General features: G+C 41.7%; 1 protein-coding gene across 1 annotated transcript in view; it reads right to left on the bottom strand.

Annotated features, from left to right (window-relative positions):
- Positions 1–18,492, bottom strand: part of LOC115601763 (nipped-B-like protein) — a 158,120-nt gene that overhangs the window by 50,388 nt on the left and 89,240 nt on the right. Inside the window, exons 11-15 of the mRNA XM_030472147.1 lie at positions 11,557–11,739; positions 10,255–10,449; positions 10,035–10,106; positions 9,851–9,940; positions 8,511–8,614 (exon numbers count right to left, since the gene is read on the bottom strand). Coding sequence (XP_030328007.1) covers positions 8,511–8,614; positions 9,851–9,940; positions 10,035–10,106; positions 10,255–10,449; positions 11,557–11,739 — 644 coding nt within the window. The remainder of the gene's footprint in view (positions 1–8,510; positions 8,615–9,850; positions 9,941–10,034; positions 10,107–10,254; positions 10,450–11,556; positions 11,740–18,492) is intronic.

The raw sequence follows: 18,492 nt of genomic DNA, 5'->3' as shown, positions 1-18,492 counted from the left end.
TAATGAATGTTGTATAGTTATAAGACCTTTGCTTCTAGAAACAAAAATTTATGAAATCCAAGTATCAATGACAAATTCTAAATGACCATATAGAGCTTTATTAAGAAAAAAGCCAAATTCTATAGACAAGCAGAAATAAAATTTCCTAATACTTGAGTGCTAATAAAAAGCAAATGTATTCTTAACAAGTGTATTAACGTTGAAAAACTTGCATGTTGAAAAAACCACAAACTCGCTTAATGATGTGTCCTGGGTTCAGCTGCAGCAGTCATTTTTCTCCTTCTTAGTAGCTGGTGCAGCGCTGCATTTTCGACTTTAGTCTGGGAACAGTGCTGATAACACCGATGTTTTTAGTTGGTCTAAGTAATGTTTACTCCGATCAAGGACTTTTCAGTCTCATGCTGTGCCAGGGAGGAGGGGCATGGGAAGCCAGGAGGAAGCAGAGACAGGACACCTGACCCAAAGTAGCCAAAGAGGTATTCCATACCACAGCATGTCATGCCCAGTATATAAACTGAGGGGAGTCACCCGGAAGGCCCAGATCGCTGCTCGGGTTGGACTGGGTATCGGTCGGTGGGTGGTGAGCAAGTGTATTCTCTCCCCTTGTTGTTTCCTTTATCATTCTTATCATTGGTGGTAATAGTAGTAGTTCTTTATGGTACCTTAGTTACTGGACTGTTTTGATCTCAACCAGCGGGATTTACATTCTTTCGATTCTCCTCCCCATCCCTCTGGGATCGGGGGGGGGGAAGTGAGCAAGCAGCTGCTTGGTTCTGAGTTACTGGCAGGGCTTAAACCACAACAGTCCTTTTTCGGCGCCCAACATGGGGAACTAAGGGTTGAGATAATGACAGATCTGACCAGAGCGTGTCTAACAGCACTTGTGATGTGCATTCACTGTTTTGGATTAATAGTCACTCATCACAATGGTGATTTATAGGCTCTCGGAGTTGTTGCACTTGCTCTCAGAGTATCAGCATGTCGTACCTTACTTAGAGACAGTATTTGCTGGTTTAGTGTTTATCGGCTGGGGGGCCTGGGCTAAGGTTCTTGTTTCACTGTACTTCATGGTAATGACTTGTAATACAATAGACTCATTGATCATGAAACTGGTCTGGCTTGCTCTTTCAGTGTGGCCATCGCCTCTATACTTCGGGAAGCATATAATGGAATTTTTCAGCAATTACATATGTTTTTTTTTTTTGTCTCCTCGGGGGATCAACGTATGAAGGAGACATTCCCTCACACACCCTGCTCCCCCACCAGGCTATTTACATCAGTATTTGAGAGTTCTAAAGCTTTTGGATGGCCTTTGAATACCCTTGAGACCTGCCTGCTGATTGTGCTGGGGATCAGCATGTTGGCACACATACGGAGTGTGTTTTACCCACAGCTATCCCACTCTGAGAATGCCCTATTTCATCTGATCTCAAAAGTTAAGCAGGATTGGGTGCGAGTCTGGTCTAGGGTTAGATGATGATATAGGAGGACCACCAAGAGATTTTCCCCAAGGCTGGACAGTCATGAGTGGCAGGGTGTGTGAGACAGTATGGACAAGAATCCAGGCCAGTGGGCCCCTCCAGTGCTTTGGAACTTCACCCCTGAACAAGTGCAAAATCCAGAAAAACTAGTAAAACACTTAAACGAGGTGTGCTGTCGTACTGGTTATACCAGAGAGGGACAAATCATGGCAACGTGCTGGGGCTTCGCCTATGCCTACAGAGCCCTGCTCAACACTAACCTTCAAAGGGAAAAAAATGTCTCTGGATCTGATGGCAAAGCAACAGACAACACAGCTACTCCAACTCCAAGTACTGCAGCTACACCAACCCCAGTGACAAGCACAGCAGCTATTGAAACCCTGACAGCAAGAGATAACGCAGCTGCTGGTGCTGCTCATGCCCCAAGCACAGCAGCTGCAACAACCCCAACAACAGATACTGCAGCCACTCCAACCCTAGTGGCAGACACTGCAGCAACTCAACCACAGTGACAGACACTGCAGCTACTCAACCACAGTGACAGAAACTGCAGCTAAACCAAAGGACCAATCCGTGCCAATATCGGTTGCCCCTGTAAGCAAGGGGAAAAGCAAACGAGAGGCACAAAGAGCAAGCCATGCAGTGAAGAAAGATGAAGACCCAATGCACTTACTACAGGGGACAGCATCTGAACAAGAGTTATTAATACGTGAATCAGAGAAAGAGGAAGAAGAAGAGGTGACTTCTCGACCCCAGACCTCAACCGAACTGCGGAATATGCGAAAAGATTTCACCTGTCTTCCCGGAGAGTACACTGTCACCTGGTTGCTCCAATGCTGGGACAGTGGGGCCGACAGTCAAGAACTAGAAGGTAGGGAAGCCAAGCAGCTGGGATCACTTGCTAGGGAAGGAGGAATTGACAAAGCAATTGCAAGAGAGAAGCGAGCCCTCAGCCTTTGGAGGTGGCTCTTGGCAGCTGTGAAGGAAAGGCTTCCCTACAAGGACGATGTTATGTGTTGCTCAGACAAGTGGACCATGGCAGAGACAGACGCCCAATCCCTGCGGGAATCAGCCATTCCAGAGATGATCTATTGAAGTCCGGATGCTGGGAACACACCCGTAGATCCAGAGGAAGTCGAATGTACACAACCTATGTGGCGGAAACTTACACGGAGTGCACCATCATCATACGCCCACTCATTGGCATCAATGACCTGGAATGACACAGCACCACCAACAGTGGATGACATGACTCGTCAACTCCGAGAGTGCGAAGACAATCTCACCCCTTCCATCATTTCAGCTGTGGAAAAACTGTCCCAGGAGTTCAAACAATTGAGAGACGATTTATCCGATCTATCCAGCTCCCCACGCGTACCAACCCATGTCCCAACTACTAACAGAAGGCGCCCTACTGCTCGAGAGAGAAAATATAGGAGGTACACACCACGGGCCACCCTATGGTTTTACCTGCGGGATCACGGAGAAGACATGAGAAAGTGGGATGGAAAACATACCTCAGTTCTGGAGGAATGGGTGCATGAATTGAAGAGGAGAACAATGGTCAAGGATGATCCTCCCATCAAAGTTGCTGCTCCAATCTCTGGTGAGCAGTTTCCCAGATGGAGTGGAAGAGCTGATTTTACTCCAGCTCCTGTGATAAGGAATTCTAATCCCTTCCTCCAAGACAGAAGTGGAGAATTTTGTGATCACTATTAGAGGGGCCCTGCCTCCAGCCAGGTGGAGGAGAGGGACTGTGTGCATCAGATGGCCTGGCACATGAGTCCCACAGAAATATAAGGCTCTAGTAGATACCGGTGCACAGTGTACTCTGATGCCATCAAGGTATCAAGGGGTGAAACCCATTTATATTTCTGGAGTGACAGGAGGAACCCAAGAGTTGACTGTACCAGAGGCTGAAATCAGCCTGACTGGGAGGAAGTGGCAAAAGCACCCCACTGTGACTGGTCCAGGGGCTCCATGCATCCTTGGCATAGACTATCTCAGGAGAGGGTACTTCAAAGACCCAAAAGGGTATAGATGGGCTTTTGGTATAGCTGCCATGGAAAAAGAGGAAAATAAGCAACTGTCTACCTTGCCTGGTCTCTCAGAGGATCCTTCTGTTGTGGGGTTGCTGAAGGTCGAAGAACAACAAGTGCCAATTACAACCACAACAGTGCACCGGCGGCAATATCGCACCAACCGAGACTCCTTGATTCCCATCCATAAGCTGATCCGCAGACTGGAGAGCCAAGGAGTGATCAGCAGGACCCGCTCACCCTTTAATAGCCCCATATGGCCAGTGCCAAAGTCTAATGGAGAGTGGAGATTAACAGTAGACTATCGTGGCCTCAACGAAGTTGCACGACCATTGAGTGCTGCCGTACCGGACATGCTAGAACTTCAGTATGAACTGGAGTCAAAGGCAGCCAAGTGGTATGCCACAATTGACATTGCCAATGCATTTTTCTCAATCCCTTTGGCAGCAGAATGCAGGGCACAGTTTGCTTTCACTTGGAGGGGCGTCCAGTACACTTGGAACCGACTGCCCCAGGGGTGGAAACACAGCCCTACCATCTGCCATGGATTGATCCAGACTGCACTGGAACAGGGGCAAGCTCCAGAACACCTGCAATACATTGATGACATCATCGTGTGGGGTGATACAGAGGAAGAAGTTTTTGAGAAAGGGAGGAAGATAATCCAAGTCCTGCTGAAGGCCAGTTTTGCCATAAAACGGAGGAAGGTCAAAGGACCTGCACAGGAGATTCAATTTTTGGGAATAAAATGGCAAGATGGACGCCGCCAGATCCCCACAGACGTGATCAACAAGATAACAGTATTGTCTCCACCAACTAACAAGAAAGAAACACAAGCTTTCTTAGGTGTTGTGGGGTTCTGGAGAATGCACATCCCAAATTACAGTCTGATTGTAAGCCCTCTCTACCACGTGACCCGGAAGAAGAATGATTTCAAATGGGGCCCTGAGCAACAACAAGCCTTTGAACAAATTAAAAGAGAAATAGTTCATGCAGTAGCCCTTGGACCAGCCCGGGCCGGGCCAGATGTGAAAAATGTGCTCTATACCGCAGCTGGGGAGAATGGTCCTACCTGGAGCCTCGGGCAGAAAGCTCCAGGGGAGACTCGAGGTCGACCCCTTGGCTTTTGGAGTCGGGGATATAAAGGATCCGAGGCCAGCTATACTCCCACTGAAAAAGAGATACTGGCAGCCTATGAAGGGGTTCGAGCTGCCTCAGAAGTGATCGGAACTGAAGCACAGCTCCTCCTGGCACCCCGGTTGCCTCTGCTGGGCTGGATGTTCAAAGGCAGGGTCTCCTCTACACATCATGCAACTGATGCTACATGGAGTAAGTGGGCCGCACTAATTACACAACGAGCTCGAACAGGAAATTCCAGTCGTCCAGGAATTCTAGAAGTCATCATGGACTGGCCAGAGGGTAAAGATTTTGGGATGTCACCAGAAGAGGAGGTGATGCGTGCTGAAGAGGCCCCACCATATAATGAACTGTCAGAGAGTGAAAAGCAATATGCCTTGTTTACTGATGGGTCCTGCTGTATTGTGGGAAAGCATTGGAGATGGAAGGCAGCTGTGTGGAGTCCCCTGCGACAAGTTGCAGAAACTGCTGAGGGAGAGGGTGAATCGAGTCAGTTTGCAGAGGTGAAAGCCATCCAGCTGGCCTTGGACATTGCTGAACGAGAATAATGGCCAGTACTTTATCTCTAGACTGACTCATGGATGGTGGCAAATGCCCTGTGGGGGTGGTTGCAGCAATGGAAGCAGAAGAACTGGCAACGCAGAAGTCAACCCATCTGGGCTGCTGCACTGTGGCAAGATATCGCTGCCCGGGTGCAGAACCTGGTGGTGAAGGTACGCCACGTAGATGCTCATGCACCCAAGAGTCGGGCCATGGAGGAACACCAGAACAACCAGCAAGTGGATAAAGCTGCTAAGATTAAAGTGGCTCAGATGGACTTGGACTGGCAACATAAGGGTGAATTATTTTTAGCCAGGTGGGCCCATGACACCTCAGGCCATCAAGGCAGAGATGCAACATATAGATGGGCTCATGATCGAGGGGTGGACTTAACGATGGACACTATTGCCCAGGTTATTCACGAATGTGAAACATGTGCTGCAATTAAGCAAGCCAAGCAGTTAAAGCCTCTCTGTATGGAGGACGATGGCTGAAGCACAAGTATTCGGAGGCCTGGCAGATTGACTATATCACACTCCCACCGACCCACCAAGGCAAGCGCTATGTGCTTACCATGGTGGAAGCAACCACCGGCTGGCTGGAAACATACGCTGTGTCCCACGCCACTGCCCGGAACACTATCCTGGGCCTTGAGAAACAAGTCTTGTGGAGACACGGCACCCCAGAGAGAAGTGAGTCAGACAATGGGACTCATTTCTGGAACAACCTTATAGACACTTGGGCCATAGAGCATGGCACTGAGTGGGTATATCACATCCCCTGCCATGCACCAGCCTCTGGGAAAATCGAATGGTACAATGGGCTGTCAAAAACTACACTGAGATCAATGGGTGGTGGGACTTTCAAACACTAGGGGATCTGCCAACAGGGCTGGCCCAGCCCAATCAGAACTTTTACGTCCTGTAGAGGGGGATAAAGTTCCTGTGGTGCACATAAAGAATTGGGTGGGGAAGACAGTCTGGGTTATTCCTACTTCAGGTAAAGGCAAAACCACTCGTGGGGTTGCTTTTTCTCAGGGACCTGGATATACCTGGTGGGTAATGCGGGAAGATGGGGAAATCCGATGTGTGCCTCAAGGGGATTTAATTTTGGGGGAAAACAGCCAATGAACTCAACTGTATGCTGTTGCCTGCTATATAACACTTTTATAGCCCACCAGCTAGATGCCCATCTCCACCACTCAGGGCTATGAAGAGAACATATGAGCTGTCATGATCATCAGTGGAGAATAAAGTCATGGGAAAAGCCGGCAGTAGCAGAACTGTCCTCAGGTCACCATCGACTGACCCAGACCTCGCTCTGATCATCACCCCAACCAAGAATGAACTTTGATGAAACCAGATGAGCTCAGCAGTGATCAGACGAGTTCAGCGGTGTCATCAGCAGGCAACAACCCAACACTACATACTGTCCCTCTTGCCCTGAAAGACTTACAAGAGATGGAGCCTGACGTCATGGACTAGATGAATTCAGCAGCTTTATAGGGATTGGTCCATGGACTAAGGAATGATATTGCTCTCTTTGTGTGTGTGTGGTTGTGTATATATATATGTGTGTGTATATATACACATGAGACAAAAATCGATGGTATACTGCAAAATGCGGGATCTGAGCATGACATGAATGGTATGGAATAAGGGGTGGATACTGTCCTGGGTTCAGCTATAGCAGTCATTTTTCTCCTTCTTAGTAGCTGGTGCAGTGCTGTGTTTTTGACTTTAGTCTGGGACCAGTGCTGATAACACACCGATGCTTTTAGTTCTTGCTAAGTAATGTTTACTCCTTTATCGAGGACTTTCTCAGTCTCATGCTGTGCCAGGGAGGAGAGGCATGGGAAGCCAGGAGGAAGCAGAGACAGGACACCTGACCCAAACTAGCCAAAGGGGTATTCCATACCACAGCACATCATGCCCGGTATAGAAACTGGGGGGAGTTACCCGGAAGGGCCAGATTGCTGTTTGGGTCGGGTTGGGTATAGGTCGGCAGGTGGCGAGCAATTGTATCCTCTCCCCTTGTTATTTCCCTTATCGTTATTATCATTGGTGGTAGCAGTAGTGGTTTTGTATTATACCTTAGTTGCGGGACTGCTCTTATCTCAACCCGTGGGAGTTACATTCTTCCCATTCTCCTCCCCATCCCTCCGGGAGCTGGGGGGGAAGAAGTGAGGGAGTGAGTGAGCGTCTGCGTGGTTCTGAGTTACTGGCCGGGCTTAAACCACAACATCATGTTCTACAGTATTATGTTTAAATAATCTATAGAATATGCTAAACTCCACGAGAGTCAGTTTCATTCATCCAGATACCATTAGTGCTCGCTTTTAGAAGCGGCCAATTTCTCATTTTACATATACATTTATGTATGCTAAAAACCCCAGGAAACGGAAGTTAATGGCCATAACTGTCAGGAAAGAGAAATGCTCAGGCTGCTAACACGCTACAAAGGAAGGTAGGGAGATCAAAGAAAAGGCCAGGAAGAACATGTAAATTTTGGATTAACCCCTTCAGAGTGGCTTGTATAATAAGTGGCTTCACAGACACTTCACAAACATAAGAAGTGGTCAGGAGCAGGCAGAGTAAGAATTTAACAGAAGATTGCCCCAAGCCAACAGTTCTAGAAAGATAAGGAAATCAAGAATGTTGTTTCTAGAGGTGTGCTACCAAGAGTTTGTGCCAACAGAAAGTTCCCTTGAACTGAAGTCATGAAGAGCTTGGCAAAGAAACCACATTATGCAAGCTACAATAAATTAATCTTCTTATCACCTGAGCCATTAAATCTTCTAGGTTTGAAAGGACTCTTTGAAGAGAAGAAGGAAGTAGTCAATTCAGTGTGATGCTGGATGGACATCATAGATTTACACTGCACTAACGGCATATATCAGAAAGGCTGATTTTTTATTTTTTTTTTTTTACTTTGCCAGCAGGTTGTGTTTTACAGTGATTGCTCAACACTAGCTGTAAGGAGCAAAGGCTATAAGTTGATGTGCTTTTGTGAAAGTAGTAAATTAATTATTTTGGATTTTACTGCTCGGGCATGTGTTACCTATTGGCATATAGTGCTATGAGTCAGCACTAACATAGAGAAGGACCATTCAACAAAAACATCTCAGCTTCAGAGACAGTAGCAGTTAAGACGTCTAACTTTTTAAGCACTTCAGCTAAGTCAGCAGAAGCACGACTTTTCACAGTATGTCATATGCACACCTGATGAGGGTGTAATATTACAGGGGACACAAGTTTTTGTATGTTTAACAAAATTAAATGCTCAAAAAGAGTTAAATACTATGAAGATGTACCTTGTCCATAATGCCCATTGCCTTGATTTTTGCAGATTCACTACCCAACTCACTAAGCTGATGCTTTCCCAGTAGCAATTCCTGTGGAATCTCATCATCATCACCTAAAAAAACAACCAAACAAACAAAACCCAAACAAACAAATGACAAAAACCCAAACAACAGTAAACATTAACAATCATATTTCCAATAAGACTTCAAGGAAACCTGTATTTTCCAGTCAATATGAAAGAGCCAACTGAAGAAAAAGAAGCGATTTTTCAAATAGCTGGCATCTAATAGTTTCATCTAATGAAGACTGATGATGACAACTTTCGGCTGTATTAAAATGACTACTTGTTAAATATGACTGAAAGTAATACATTAAAAATATTTTTAATAGAGCAAAGTCCGTTTCTTGCAGCTCTTGTGCAATCACCCTCATTTCAGTAAAACCAATCTTAAATGATTGCAGTCCTAATTCTAAAGTTCAAATCTGGGGAAGGGCAATATATGAAAACACATAGGAAATTAAGTACCTTGGAATACGCTGCATCTTAATCACATTTACCCTTACAAAAAAACCCCATGATGTTACAAGTCATATAGAAAGAAGCAATTACTTCATTTTTTAATCTAAGGTTGTAGACACCATTACTGTAGTGATTTGTTTACTATGCTCCTCCCCTTGTTCTTGGAGGAAAAAAATTAATGAATGCTCCATTAACCATTTCAATATAAAGTCATCTTGGTCAACCTGAACTACTACCTCAGACACTTATGCTAAGCTGGTTTATTTTCCACTGAAATGGATAAGGAGCATACAGTGATTCAGTACCTCACCACCTCACTTATGGAAGTGCATAAGCACTCTGCTGCTGCATTGAATAATCAATCTCTGTTGAGCCAAAGGCCACAACAGATGTAAAATTATGTGCCTCAGACACTACTGGCAAGAGAACCATCTTACATTAGTGTTGTTCACAAAGATATGTTTGACAGAAGATAACACCCTAATGACATCCCAAAGATGCATTCTATCCACTCCAGGGAATTATTATTTGTCTCATTGTGATTTATGTCCCTTTTGGATTCTACAGGGACAAAGAGAAGAATCATCTTCCTACAGCAGCAAGTGAAATTGGAAAGGTAAATGCCTCCACTCAAGGTGGAAGCCATATAAACACAGTATACTGTAGCATGTATCACAGGCAATTAAATCACAAAGGAGGAAGTTTGAATATACTGAGATGCAATTTTGTTTAGGTTTTTTGGTTTTTTTTTTTTTTGTTTTTTGTTTTTTTTTTTCTTTCTTGTGTTTCTAATTGGTGGAAGCATTTTGAAAATTTCTGACATATTACCAAAAGCTGTTAAATCCATGTCTTCTAAACTTTCCAAAATATTCTCTATTGAAGAAGTAAATCTTTTGAAAGTCGAAGAATCCATCATTTCTGGTGAGAAAAAAAAAAAAAATAAAGTATATATAATCATTTTATATACAAAAAAGAAAATACAAACTGTAGAAAATAAATCTTCTAAAATTACCTTCAGGTGTTAGTTTAGGTTCATAAGCTTTCCTCCTCTTTTGTTTTTCTTTTTTCTTAATTTTTCTAGCCACTAATTAAGAAAATAAAGGTTTGTTTACATTTCTTAAGCTTATATTCAGTACTGCATGTAAAGATGTTTATTTTAAAATGTTTAACATAGCCTTTAAAAACGCACTAGTATTATGGAAGAAAATAAAATTTTTAAAACAATCAGTTACCCTCACTGAGACTAGGAGAAGGAAAATAATCATCCATATCAGAGTTTTCAGGACTGCGATTACGGTAACGGCCACTACCAGTCCTCCTTCCTTCATGATAATAACCACTTCTCCTATGGTCACCAGAACTTCTTCTGTCATGTTCTTCATATTCCCAAGCTTCATCTCTATCCTTTTTATGTCTTTTACGAGAAGCTAAAAATTAAATGCATTTTCATTATAAGTAAAAAAATTCTACTTTTAATAGCTCAAAATTATACATTTGCAAGTTAGACACTATTGTATAAATGTTCTGTAAAATAAGTGAACACTCTAAAACTATCATATAAAATTCTGTTATGGCATTATTTTAACAATTTCTTTTGATTTACATGAAAACTGTGTCTGAAACTGACACAAATTTATAGGACATTTGTCCTTTTAAACAAAGTCAGGAAAGTAGAACAAATAAAAATAAGTTTCATACTTTCATAAGAGAACCTTGAGATAATTTCTTCAGTTATCCAAATTGTGACTATTACTGGGTGTCCATGTTCCAATTCAGTGATTGCTTTCCCCATCTAACGCAGCAAGTTCCAATGAGACTTGGCAACCTAGTTGCTTAAAGATATTCTATTTTGCCAAGACAACTAAAATTTTGTCTTGATACATATATTGCAGGAAATTCAATGTAAAGGAGAAAGCTGGAGTCATAATTCTGGGCCAGGTAGCGAGTATATACCACAGAAAGTTATTATAACTAGTTTTCAGTCAGGACCAAAATGTCTTGCAGAACCGAATGTTGAAAGACTGGGATAAATGTTCTATACATAAACCTGGTGGAAATAAAGTATCATCGGCAAATGCTATTTTGAAAAACCATTTGGGAATAATTCTCATTTTTCAAGCAATATACCATGGAAAAAATAGAAGAAGAAATACTTTAAGAAACCTCTGGGCACTAACATTCATTATTTATCATGTCAGAAAAACTGAAGAGAAGATCCTTTGCTTTTCTTATTAATGAAACTCAGAATAAATTAAAATGTATTTACTAGAAATTTTTCATTGCATAACTTTGTGTACAAGTTTTCTAAGATTAGGGAAAGAAATTTAATAACTAGCTGCTTTTCATTTTGAGTGACAAATTGCAATAAAATATTTTTTCTTTTTAAAGAAAAAAAAAGGTTCTTGGCCAAGTAGTTAGCTGGACAGCAAATTTGTTTTCATATATTTTAGGGTAACAAACAAACAAAAAATATTTTTGGGAAAGCAAAATATTAGCCTTCTTTAAGAGTAGGAACAGAATGATGTACTACTTACATTCAAAAGCTTCTTCACTGTCATTGTCTTCATCAGAACTTATTTCAGCATATTTTGGTTTCTCATTAATTGTGCTACGTTTGCGCTTATTCATTTTCACACGTTCACAAAGCGGCATGGTGGATTCAATTTCTGCCAGGAGCTCAGGAGGCAACTCTTTTAACACTGACTGATCTATGCTACCTATTAATGGAGAGCAAGAAGAGTAAATGTGAACCTGAAGATAATAAGGGCCCAACACTACAGTCCTTTCTCAGAAACTGCTTATAGTATATCCACTAATAAATAATACCACATTTAGATATACTTGGATGTATTTGACAGCCCTTTCTAAAGTTGCACTTACTGTTCACATTTCAATTAGAAATTAACATAATAAATTGCATACACATCTCCTTCAATAAAATATTTTCTCAGGCATATATTCCACAGAGGCCAAGCTCACCTTCCTCACATGTCCTCTCTGAGCATTTGATAGAGGGTGTTTCAGTGGTTTTGGGTCTACCTCCCTTATGTATCGCCAGCTTACAGTCTAACTCTCAAATCATTTTGGGTCATCACTATAACTACACTGATAAAGCCTCATGTGTCAGACATACATACAGGTAGGAAAGCAGTTTCTTTCTGGATTAGCTCAAACAACATTCAAATGCTGTGCTAAATCAAATGAAATATTACTCACTTCATAATGAGAGTGCCTTCTTTCTTGTTGCATAGCCATGTCATTGTAACTACAACAGCACAGACTCACAGCTTAATTTTACTACAACCACTCAAATAAGGGTCTATTTTAGATTAAGAACTAAAAGAAAAAAAAAAAAGGAAAAAAAAAAAGGAAAAGGGATGAAAGTACTTCCCTACTTTATAAAATGCTCAGAAAATAAACACCCTTTTAAAATAGTTAAATACTGTTACAGTATAGCATTCAGACACTACAGTGCAAATGCCACATGACTACCTATGACTGATGAATAGCTTACTGATTAAAGCTGAAAATTTTCAGCTATTCTTTAGCATGGAAATTTAATTATATCCTTCCCACAATGCTTTCTCTTAAAATGCTCCAGTATGTTCTTTATATCTCAGTCCTTGGTAATCAGAGGCCCTTGCCCACCAGCATCACACTCCAAATAATTCTGTGCCCTGGAGAGTTTTAAGAACAGAAGAGGAATCACAGGGAAATCAAAATCCTTTCTTCAAAACGGAATTTAAGGTATGAGGAAATTACATCTGCTCATAAGACAAAAGTTCCACTTTTATCTCAATACCATATCATCAGCTGAAAAACACACCATCAAGATGAATACTGATGAAAATAATCTGAGTTCATTTACTTCAGTCCTTAGCTATAGCCTTGAGAAATGGGACCCAGCCAGGTTGGTGGGTCAGAGAAGAATCTGGACACAGCAACTGAATAATTCCATGATGCAGTAGAGGTCATCACTGCATATTGAAATGCATTACTGCAAAAATCATTTATGCAAAATAGCTTTAACTTTTCCCAGAAGTAAGAGGAACCTGATCAAGCATCCAAGCCCATGAACCATGAAAGTCAGTTTCAGACTTTCAACAAATTGCTCTGACAAATTAGTTAATAAATTTCTATCACTTACATGTGCCAAAGTAATTTTCTGAAAGTGAACTAATTAAACAATGAACTCCTAAATCTACAAACAGACAAAGAATCATATTTCAGATGAACCAAAGTACAATGAAACTAGTAGATTTGGTTAAGTTTATTGTTGCTGCTAAGAACTAGAAGTGCAACATGCAAAGTTGACTCTTATTATCCAGAGAAGACTTAAGAATGCCTGAGTGATCAAGAATCAAAGTATTTACCTAAGCAGCAAAGACAAAAACAGGAAATAACTCAAGCAGCCTCTAGGCAAAGCAGTATGCTGAAAATGTCTCATATTGTACTGGTAACAGATCAACACAAGAAAGGACTCCAGTGTGCAACTACTGAATTCCTGCTGTCTACCAATAACAGTTTATCCCACATCTACTGATGGCAATTTATCCAGCATCTCCTTCTGAAAAACCAACACCAAAACCAAAGGCCCCATAGAGTATGTGGAATGCCCATCATGTTAGATAAATGCCATGAGATTTTTATGCTGCTACAACCTACTGCTGACTACAAATAATAGTTATTATAGGCTCTGAAAAAGTCATCCGGAATTAAAAAAAAACCTACAAACACACAAGCATAGAACACAGAAAAATCTAGATGCATTGTTTTAACTCTATGACATAAAGATGATTAAGCAGCAGTAAATTTTTTAGCTGCACCTGTAAAAATATGAAGAGGACCTTCGAAGAAATAGCAAATCTTCAATCAAATTTCGGATCACAGTAGCAGAGAACATAGTATATTTAGGAAGACATGTAGTGAGCAATGAAAACCTGTGTTTAAAGTTCTGTGTTATACCGATAATGAAATCCTGCAATAAGAATCTATACAATGAAGGAGTAACATTCAACATTAGATTCTGCAGTGAAATTATCACCTTTTAAGAAAAAACAAACCAACCAACAAAAAACCCACAAAAAAATACCAAACAAAAACCAAACCAACAAAGTCTTTTTAGTTGATATTTGAAGACCCAAAAGGTGTTTCGGCACAAGTCTTAAAAAACATGTACTTATTTGTCCTAGAACTAAACCTTGCATTACATACATGTTGTTATTTTTGGAAAGACAATCCTTCAAATATATTATAAAACAACTTAGACATCTCCTTAACACAAACAGTTACAGTTTCTCCTATTACTCATATCTGTTTCAGACTTAACAAAGTAAAATATGTCTTGTTCAGAATGCAGTAACTGTAAAACTGGTAACAGCTCCCATCTCAACACAGCTGATCAGTATAGCTATAAGAAGCAGCAGAGAAGGTATTTGCTGAAGCTCTGAAAAGAAAGGACAGCAAACATGATCTCCTCATCATAGGCACAAACTTGAAGGGAAAAGTTTCATGGATTCCCCAACAACATACATTTGCATTAAAACCAGGATAAAAGGCATTCACAGATGTTAAAACAAGAAGAAAAAAATGTGTTATGGTTCATTCTGACCTGGGCAAAACAGGCCACAAAATTTCACCCTTTAACAAAAATACTATGAAAAAACCCAACCAACCAACCAAAAAACAAACAAAACCCAAAAAACCCCAAAAAACAAACAAACAAACAAACCCCAAACCAAACAAAAAAAACAACAACAAAAAAAACCCCACAACCCCCAAAACCAAAAACCTCCATAACCTTCCTCTGAGCTAGAGTGCATCTTTCAGAAAAATGCTCTAAGATCAGGAGAAAGAAAAAACGTTTCTTCTTCTGTCAATGCCAAAAGGGACTGTTGGGATGGTTCAATCTTAACAATCACGGACTACAGCTACCCCATTCATATAATAGCTTAAGAAAATTTCAAACTTGTCTATAAAATTTGATTAAAATGTTACTTTGTTTTGTTGTTTGTTTTTTATGTTACAGTGCAAGGCTTATCCATGCGCACAATAAAGGTATGATTTTCAAATTTAAAGTTTACTGAAACAATGTAAAAAACTATAGACTTTCAGCACATATAGCATTAATTTTAGCTTAACACACATCAATTTTACTGAGTTTTATAATGAATAGGCATTAGTCCCTTAAGATGAAATGACTATCTAAATAGCGTTTTGAACTAGCTGAACTAATTCATGAATCACAGCAATGATGTTGTTCCAAAAGTGAGATCGTTACCCGGTAACTAATTGGTAGAATGCCAATATATACACAGAGTTGAGGTATTTTATTGTCAGCTATTTTGCAAAATAGAATGCTAGGTGGAAGCTCCACAAATCAAACCAACCTTAGGTTTTTTGTACATCAGATTATATACCTTTCAGAGAACAAAGAAATTACTTTTCATTGGTCAAAAGTTACCAAATATATGATTAATTAGTACTCTATCTTCTATTGGGTAAATTTTCCATGTAAATTAGTGCACATGCTGGGGGGGGGGACAAGCTTTATCAGTCCTGAATTGAGTCAGCGGTGGTTGCAATCTCCCCCTGCCACCTTTACCTTTTACCCAGTTACTGCCATTCCTTGTTGACTACTTGTTTTTCTAGGACTTATTTTGTCTTCAGCACCTTCTGGTGCAGATGTTCTCCTTTTATCAGTCCTTTAGCTCTTCCTCCAAGGTTAAGGTAGTTCGTAAGGAATGTACTGCTTATACAAAATCTTGTTCTTCTAAGTGATGTTGTTAATCAAACTAGACACCATTATCGCCATGGCAAATTCCATTCTCTCTGTGCATCAATGTTGTATGTGAAAAAGCCAGGAGAAGACATTTTCTTGGGGGAGGACGAGAAAGGAAAAACAAAGGACGAGAAATACAAGGAAGTAAAAGAAAAAAAGATAAAGCAAAATATATTAAGCTACATGGAATAAGAGGGATGTGAGAAGTGGTGGAATAACGATGTGAAAAGGCAACACTAAAAAAGATTTACTACAATCTATTAAGAAATATAGAAAGAACTAAAATGTTTATGAAAATTACATCTAGTATATTAAAATGTTTATAACTAAAAATGGCATGGAGTAAAGCAGCAAATGCTATTTCTCTTAATTGGAGTGAGGACATTGTGGAAATGACATGAATATTTTCTATATCAGTCAGTTGTTGACAATTGCAAATTGTATAAATGACACAGCAGGCTGTAAATTAGGTAGGATCAAGGAAGACTATAGAGCCCTGGTGAGGCAGGTGAAAAACATTGGTGCCCAGGTCATCTTCCCATCTATCCTACCACTGAAGGAAATGGGGATGGCCAGGAGCAGACATATAGGGCGGATCAATGACTGATTTCGTGGCTGGTGTCATCGAGAAGGTTTTGGCTTTTATGACAATGGGTCATTCTTCAATGATTGTAGACTGTTAGGGAGGGATGGGATCCATCTGTCTAGAAGGGTAAGAGAATCTTTGGCAGCAGGCTGGCCAATTTGGTGAGACGGGCTTTAAACTGAAGGACCCAGGGGGTGGGGTCCAGAGTGGCAATGCTCACACTGTTGCTTCCTCCTGGGGGATAGATCTTGCTAACCAGTGCAGGGATAGATGTTGCTTGACTGCCTTTAAGAGGCCCTATGAGGATCATAGGGCTAACTGTATCAAGGGTGTTTATGGTGAATCTTACACCCCTTCTAGGGAACCTAGCTGTGAAATTACCTCCCTGAAGTGCCTGTATACAAACGTGCACAGCATGGGAAATAAACAGGATGAACAGGAAATCTATGTGCGGTCACAGGGCCATGATCTCATTGCAATTACTGAGACATGGTGGGATAGCTCACATGACTGGAATGTTGTCATGGACGGACAGCTATGAACCTTTTAGAAGGACAAGTCAGAGAGATGAGGTGGTGGAGTTGCTCTTTATGTGAAGGAGCAACTGGAATATATTCAGCTCTGTCCAGGGATAGATGAATAAGTTGAGAGTCTATGGGTGAGAATTAAGGGACAGGCTAATATGGGGGACACTGTTGTGGGTGTTTACTATAGGCCACCTGATCAGGAGGAGGAAGTTCATGAGGCTTTCTATGGGCAGCTAGAAATAGCCTTGCAGTCACAGGCCATGGTTCTCCTAGGGGAATTCAACCACCCAGATATTTGCTGGAGAGATTAAATGGCCAGCACACACAGTCCAGGAAGTTCCTGCAGGTCAGTGAAGATAACTTTTGTTATAAGTGGGGGGGCCGACAAGAAAAGGTGTGTTGCTGGACCTTGTACTTACAAACCAGAAAGGACTGGTTGATGGCGTAAAGGTTGGGGGCTGCCTTGGCTTTGGTGATCATAAGATGGTGGAGCTCAGGTTCCTGTGCGGGGGCAGCAAAACAGCAAGCAGGACTAGAATCCTAAACTTCTGGAATGCTAACTTCAGCCTCTTCAAAGACCTACTGAGAGGAATCCCATGGGATAGGGCTCTAAAAGAGAAGGGAGTCCAAAAGAGCTAGTCATTACTTAAGCACCACTTCCTCCAAGCCCAAGATCAGCATAAACCCATGATGAAGAAATCAGGCAAAGGGGGCAGGAGACCTGCATGGATGAGCAGGGAGCTCCTAGTAAATCTTAAACTCAAGAAAGAAATTTACAGGAGGTGGAAAAAGGGACAGGGCAAGTGGGAGGACTATAGGAACATTGCCAGGGTATGCAGGGATGTGACAAGGAAGGCCAAGGCCCGCTTAGAATTGAGTCTGGCAAAGGATATCAAGAAGAAGGGCTTCTACAAGTATATCGGCAGCAAAAAGAAGATAAGGGAAAATGTGGGGCCGCTGCTGAATCAGAGGGGTGTCCTGGTAACAGAAGACACAGAGAAGGCGGAATTACTGAATGCCTTCTTTGCATCAGTCTTTACTGCTAAGGACGGCCCTCAGGAGTCCCAGATCTCGGAGGTTAGAAATGAAGGCCAGAGAAAGGAAGACTTCTCCCTGGTCGTAGATGGTTAGGGACAGGCTAGACAGACTTAACACCCATAAATCCATGGGCCCTGATGGGATGCACCCAAGGGTACTGAGGGAGCTGGCACATGTTGCTCTGCTGCTCTCCATCATCTTTGAAAAATCATGAAGAATGGGTGAGGTGCCCGATGACTGGAGGAAGGCCAAGTTACTCCCATCTACGAAAAGGGCAAGAAGGAGGACCTGGGAAACTACTGTCCAGTCAGCCTCACCTCCATCCCTGGAAAGGTGATGGAACAGGTCATTCTGGAGGTGATGACCAAGCATATAGAAGAGAAGAAGGTCATCAGGAGTAGTCAGCATGAATTCACCAAGGGGAAATCTTGACTGACCAATCTGATAGCCTTCAATGATGACACAGCAGGACGAATTGACGAGGGGAGAGCAGTAGATATTATCTACCTCGACTTCAGCAAGGCTTTTGATACTGTCT

Source organism: Strigops habroptila, chromosome W (assembly GCF_004027225.2).
Source record: "Strigops habroptila isolate Jane chromosome W, bStrHab1.2.pri, whole genome shotgun sequence".
Lineage (NCBI taxonomy): Eukaryota > Metazoa > Chordata > Aves > Psittaciformes > Psittacidae > Strigops > Strigops habroptila.
Note: the sequence above shows the minus strand (reverse complement) of the source record. Positions and strands in the feature narration are given on the sequence as shown.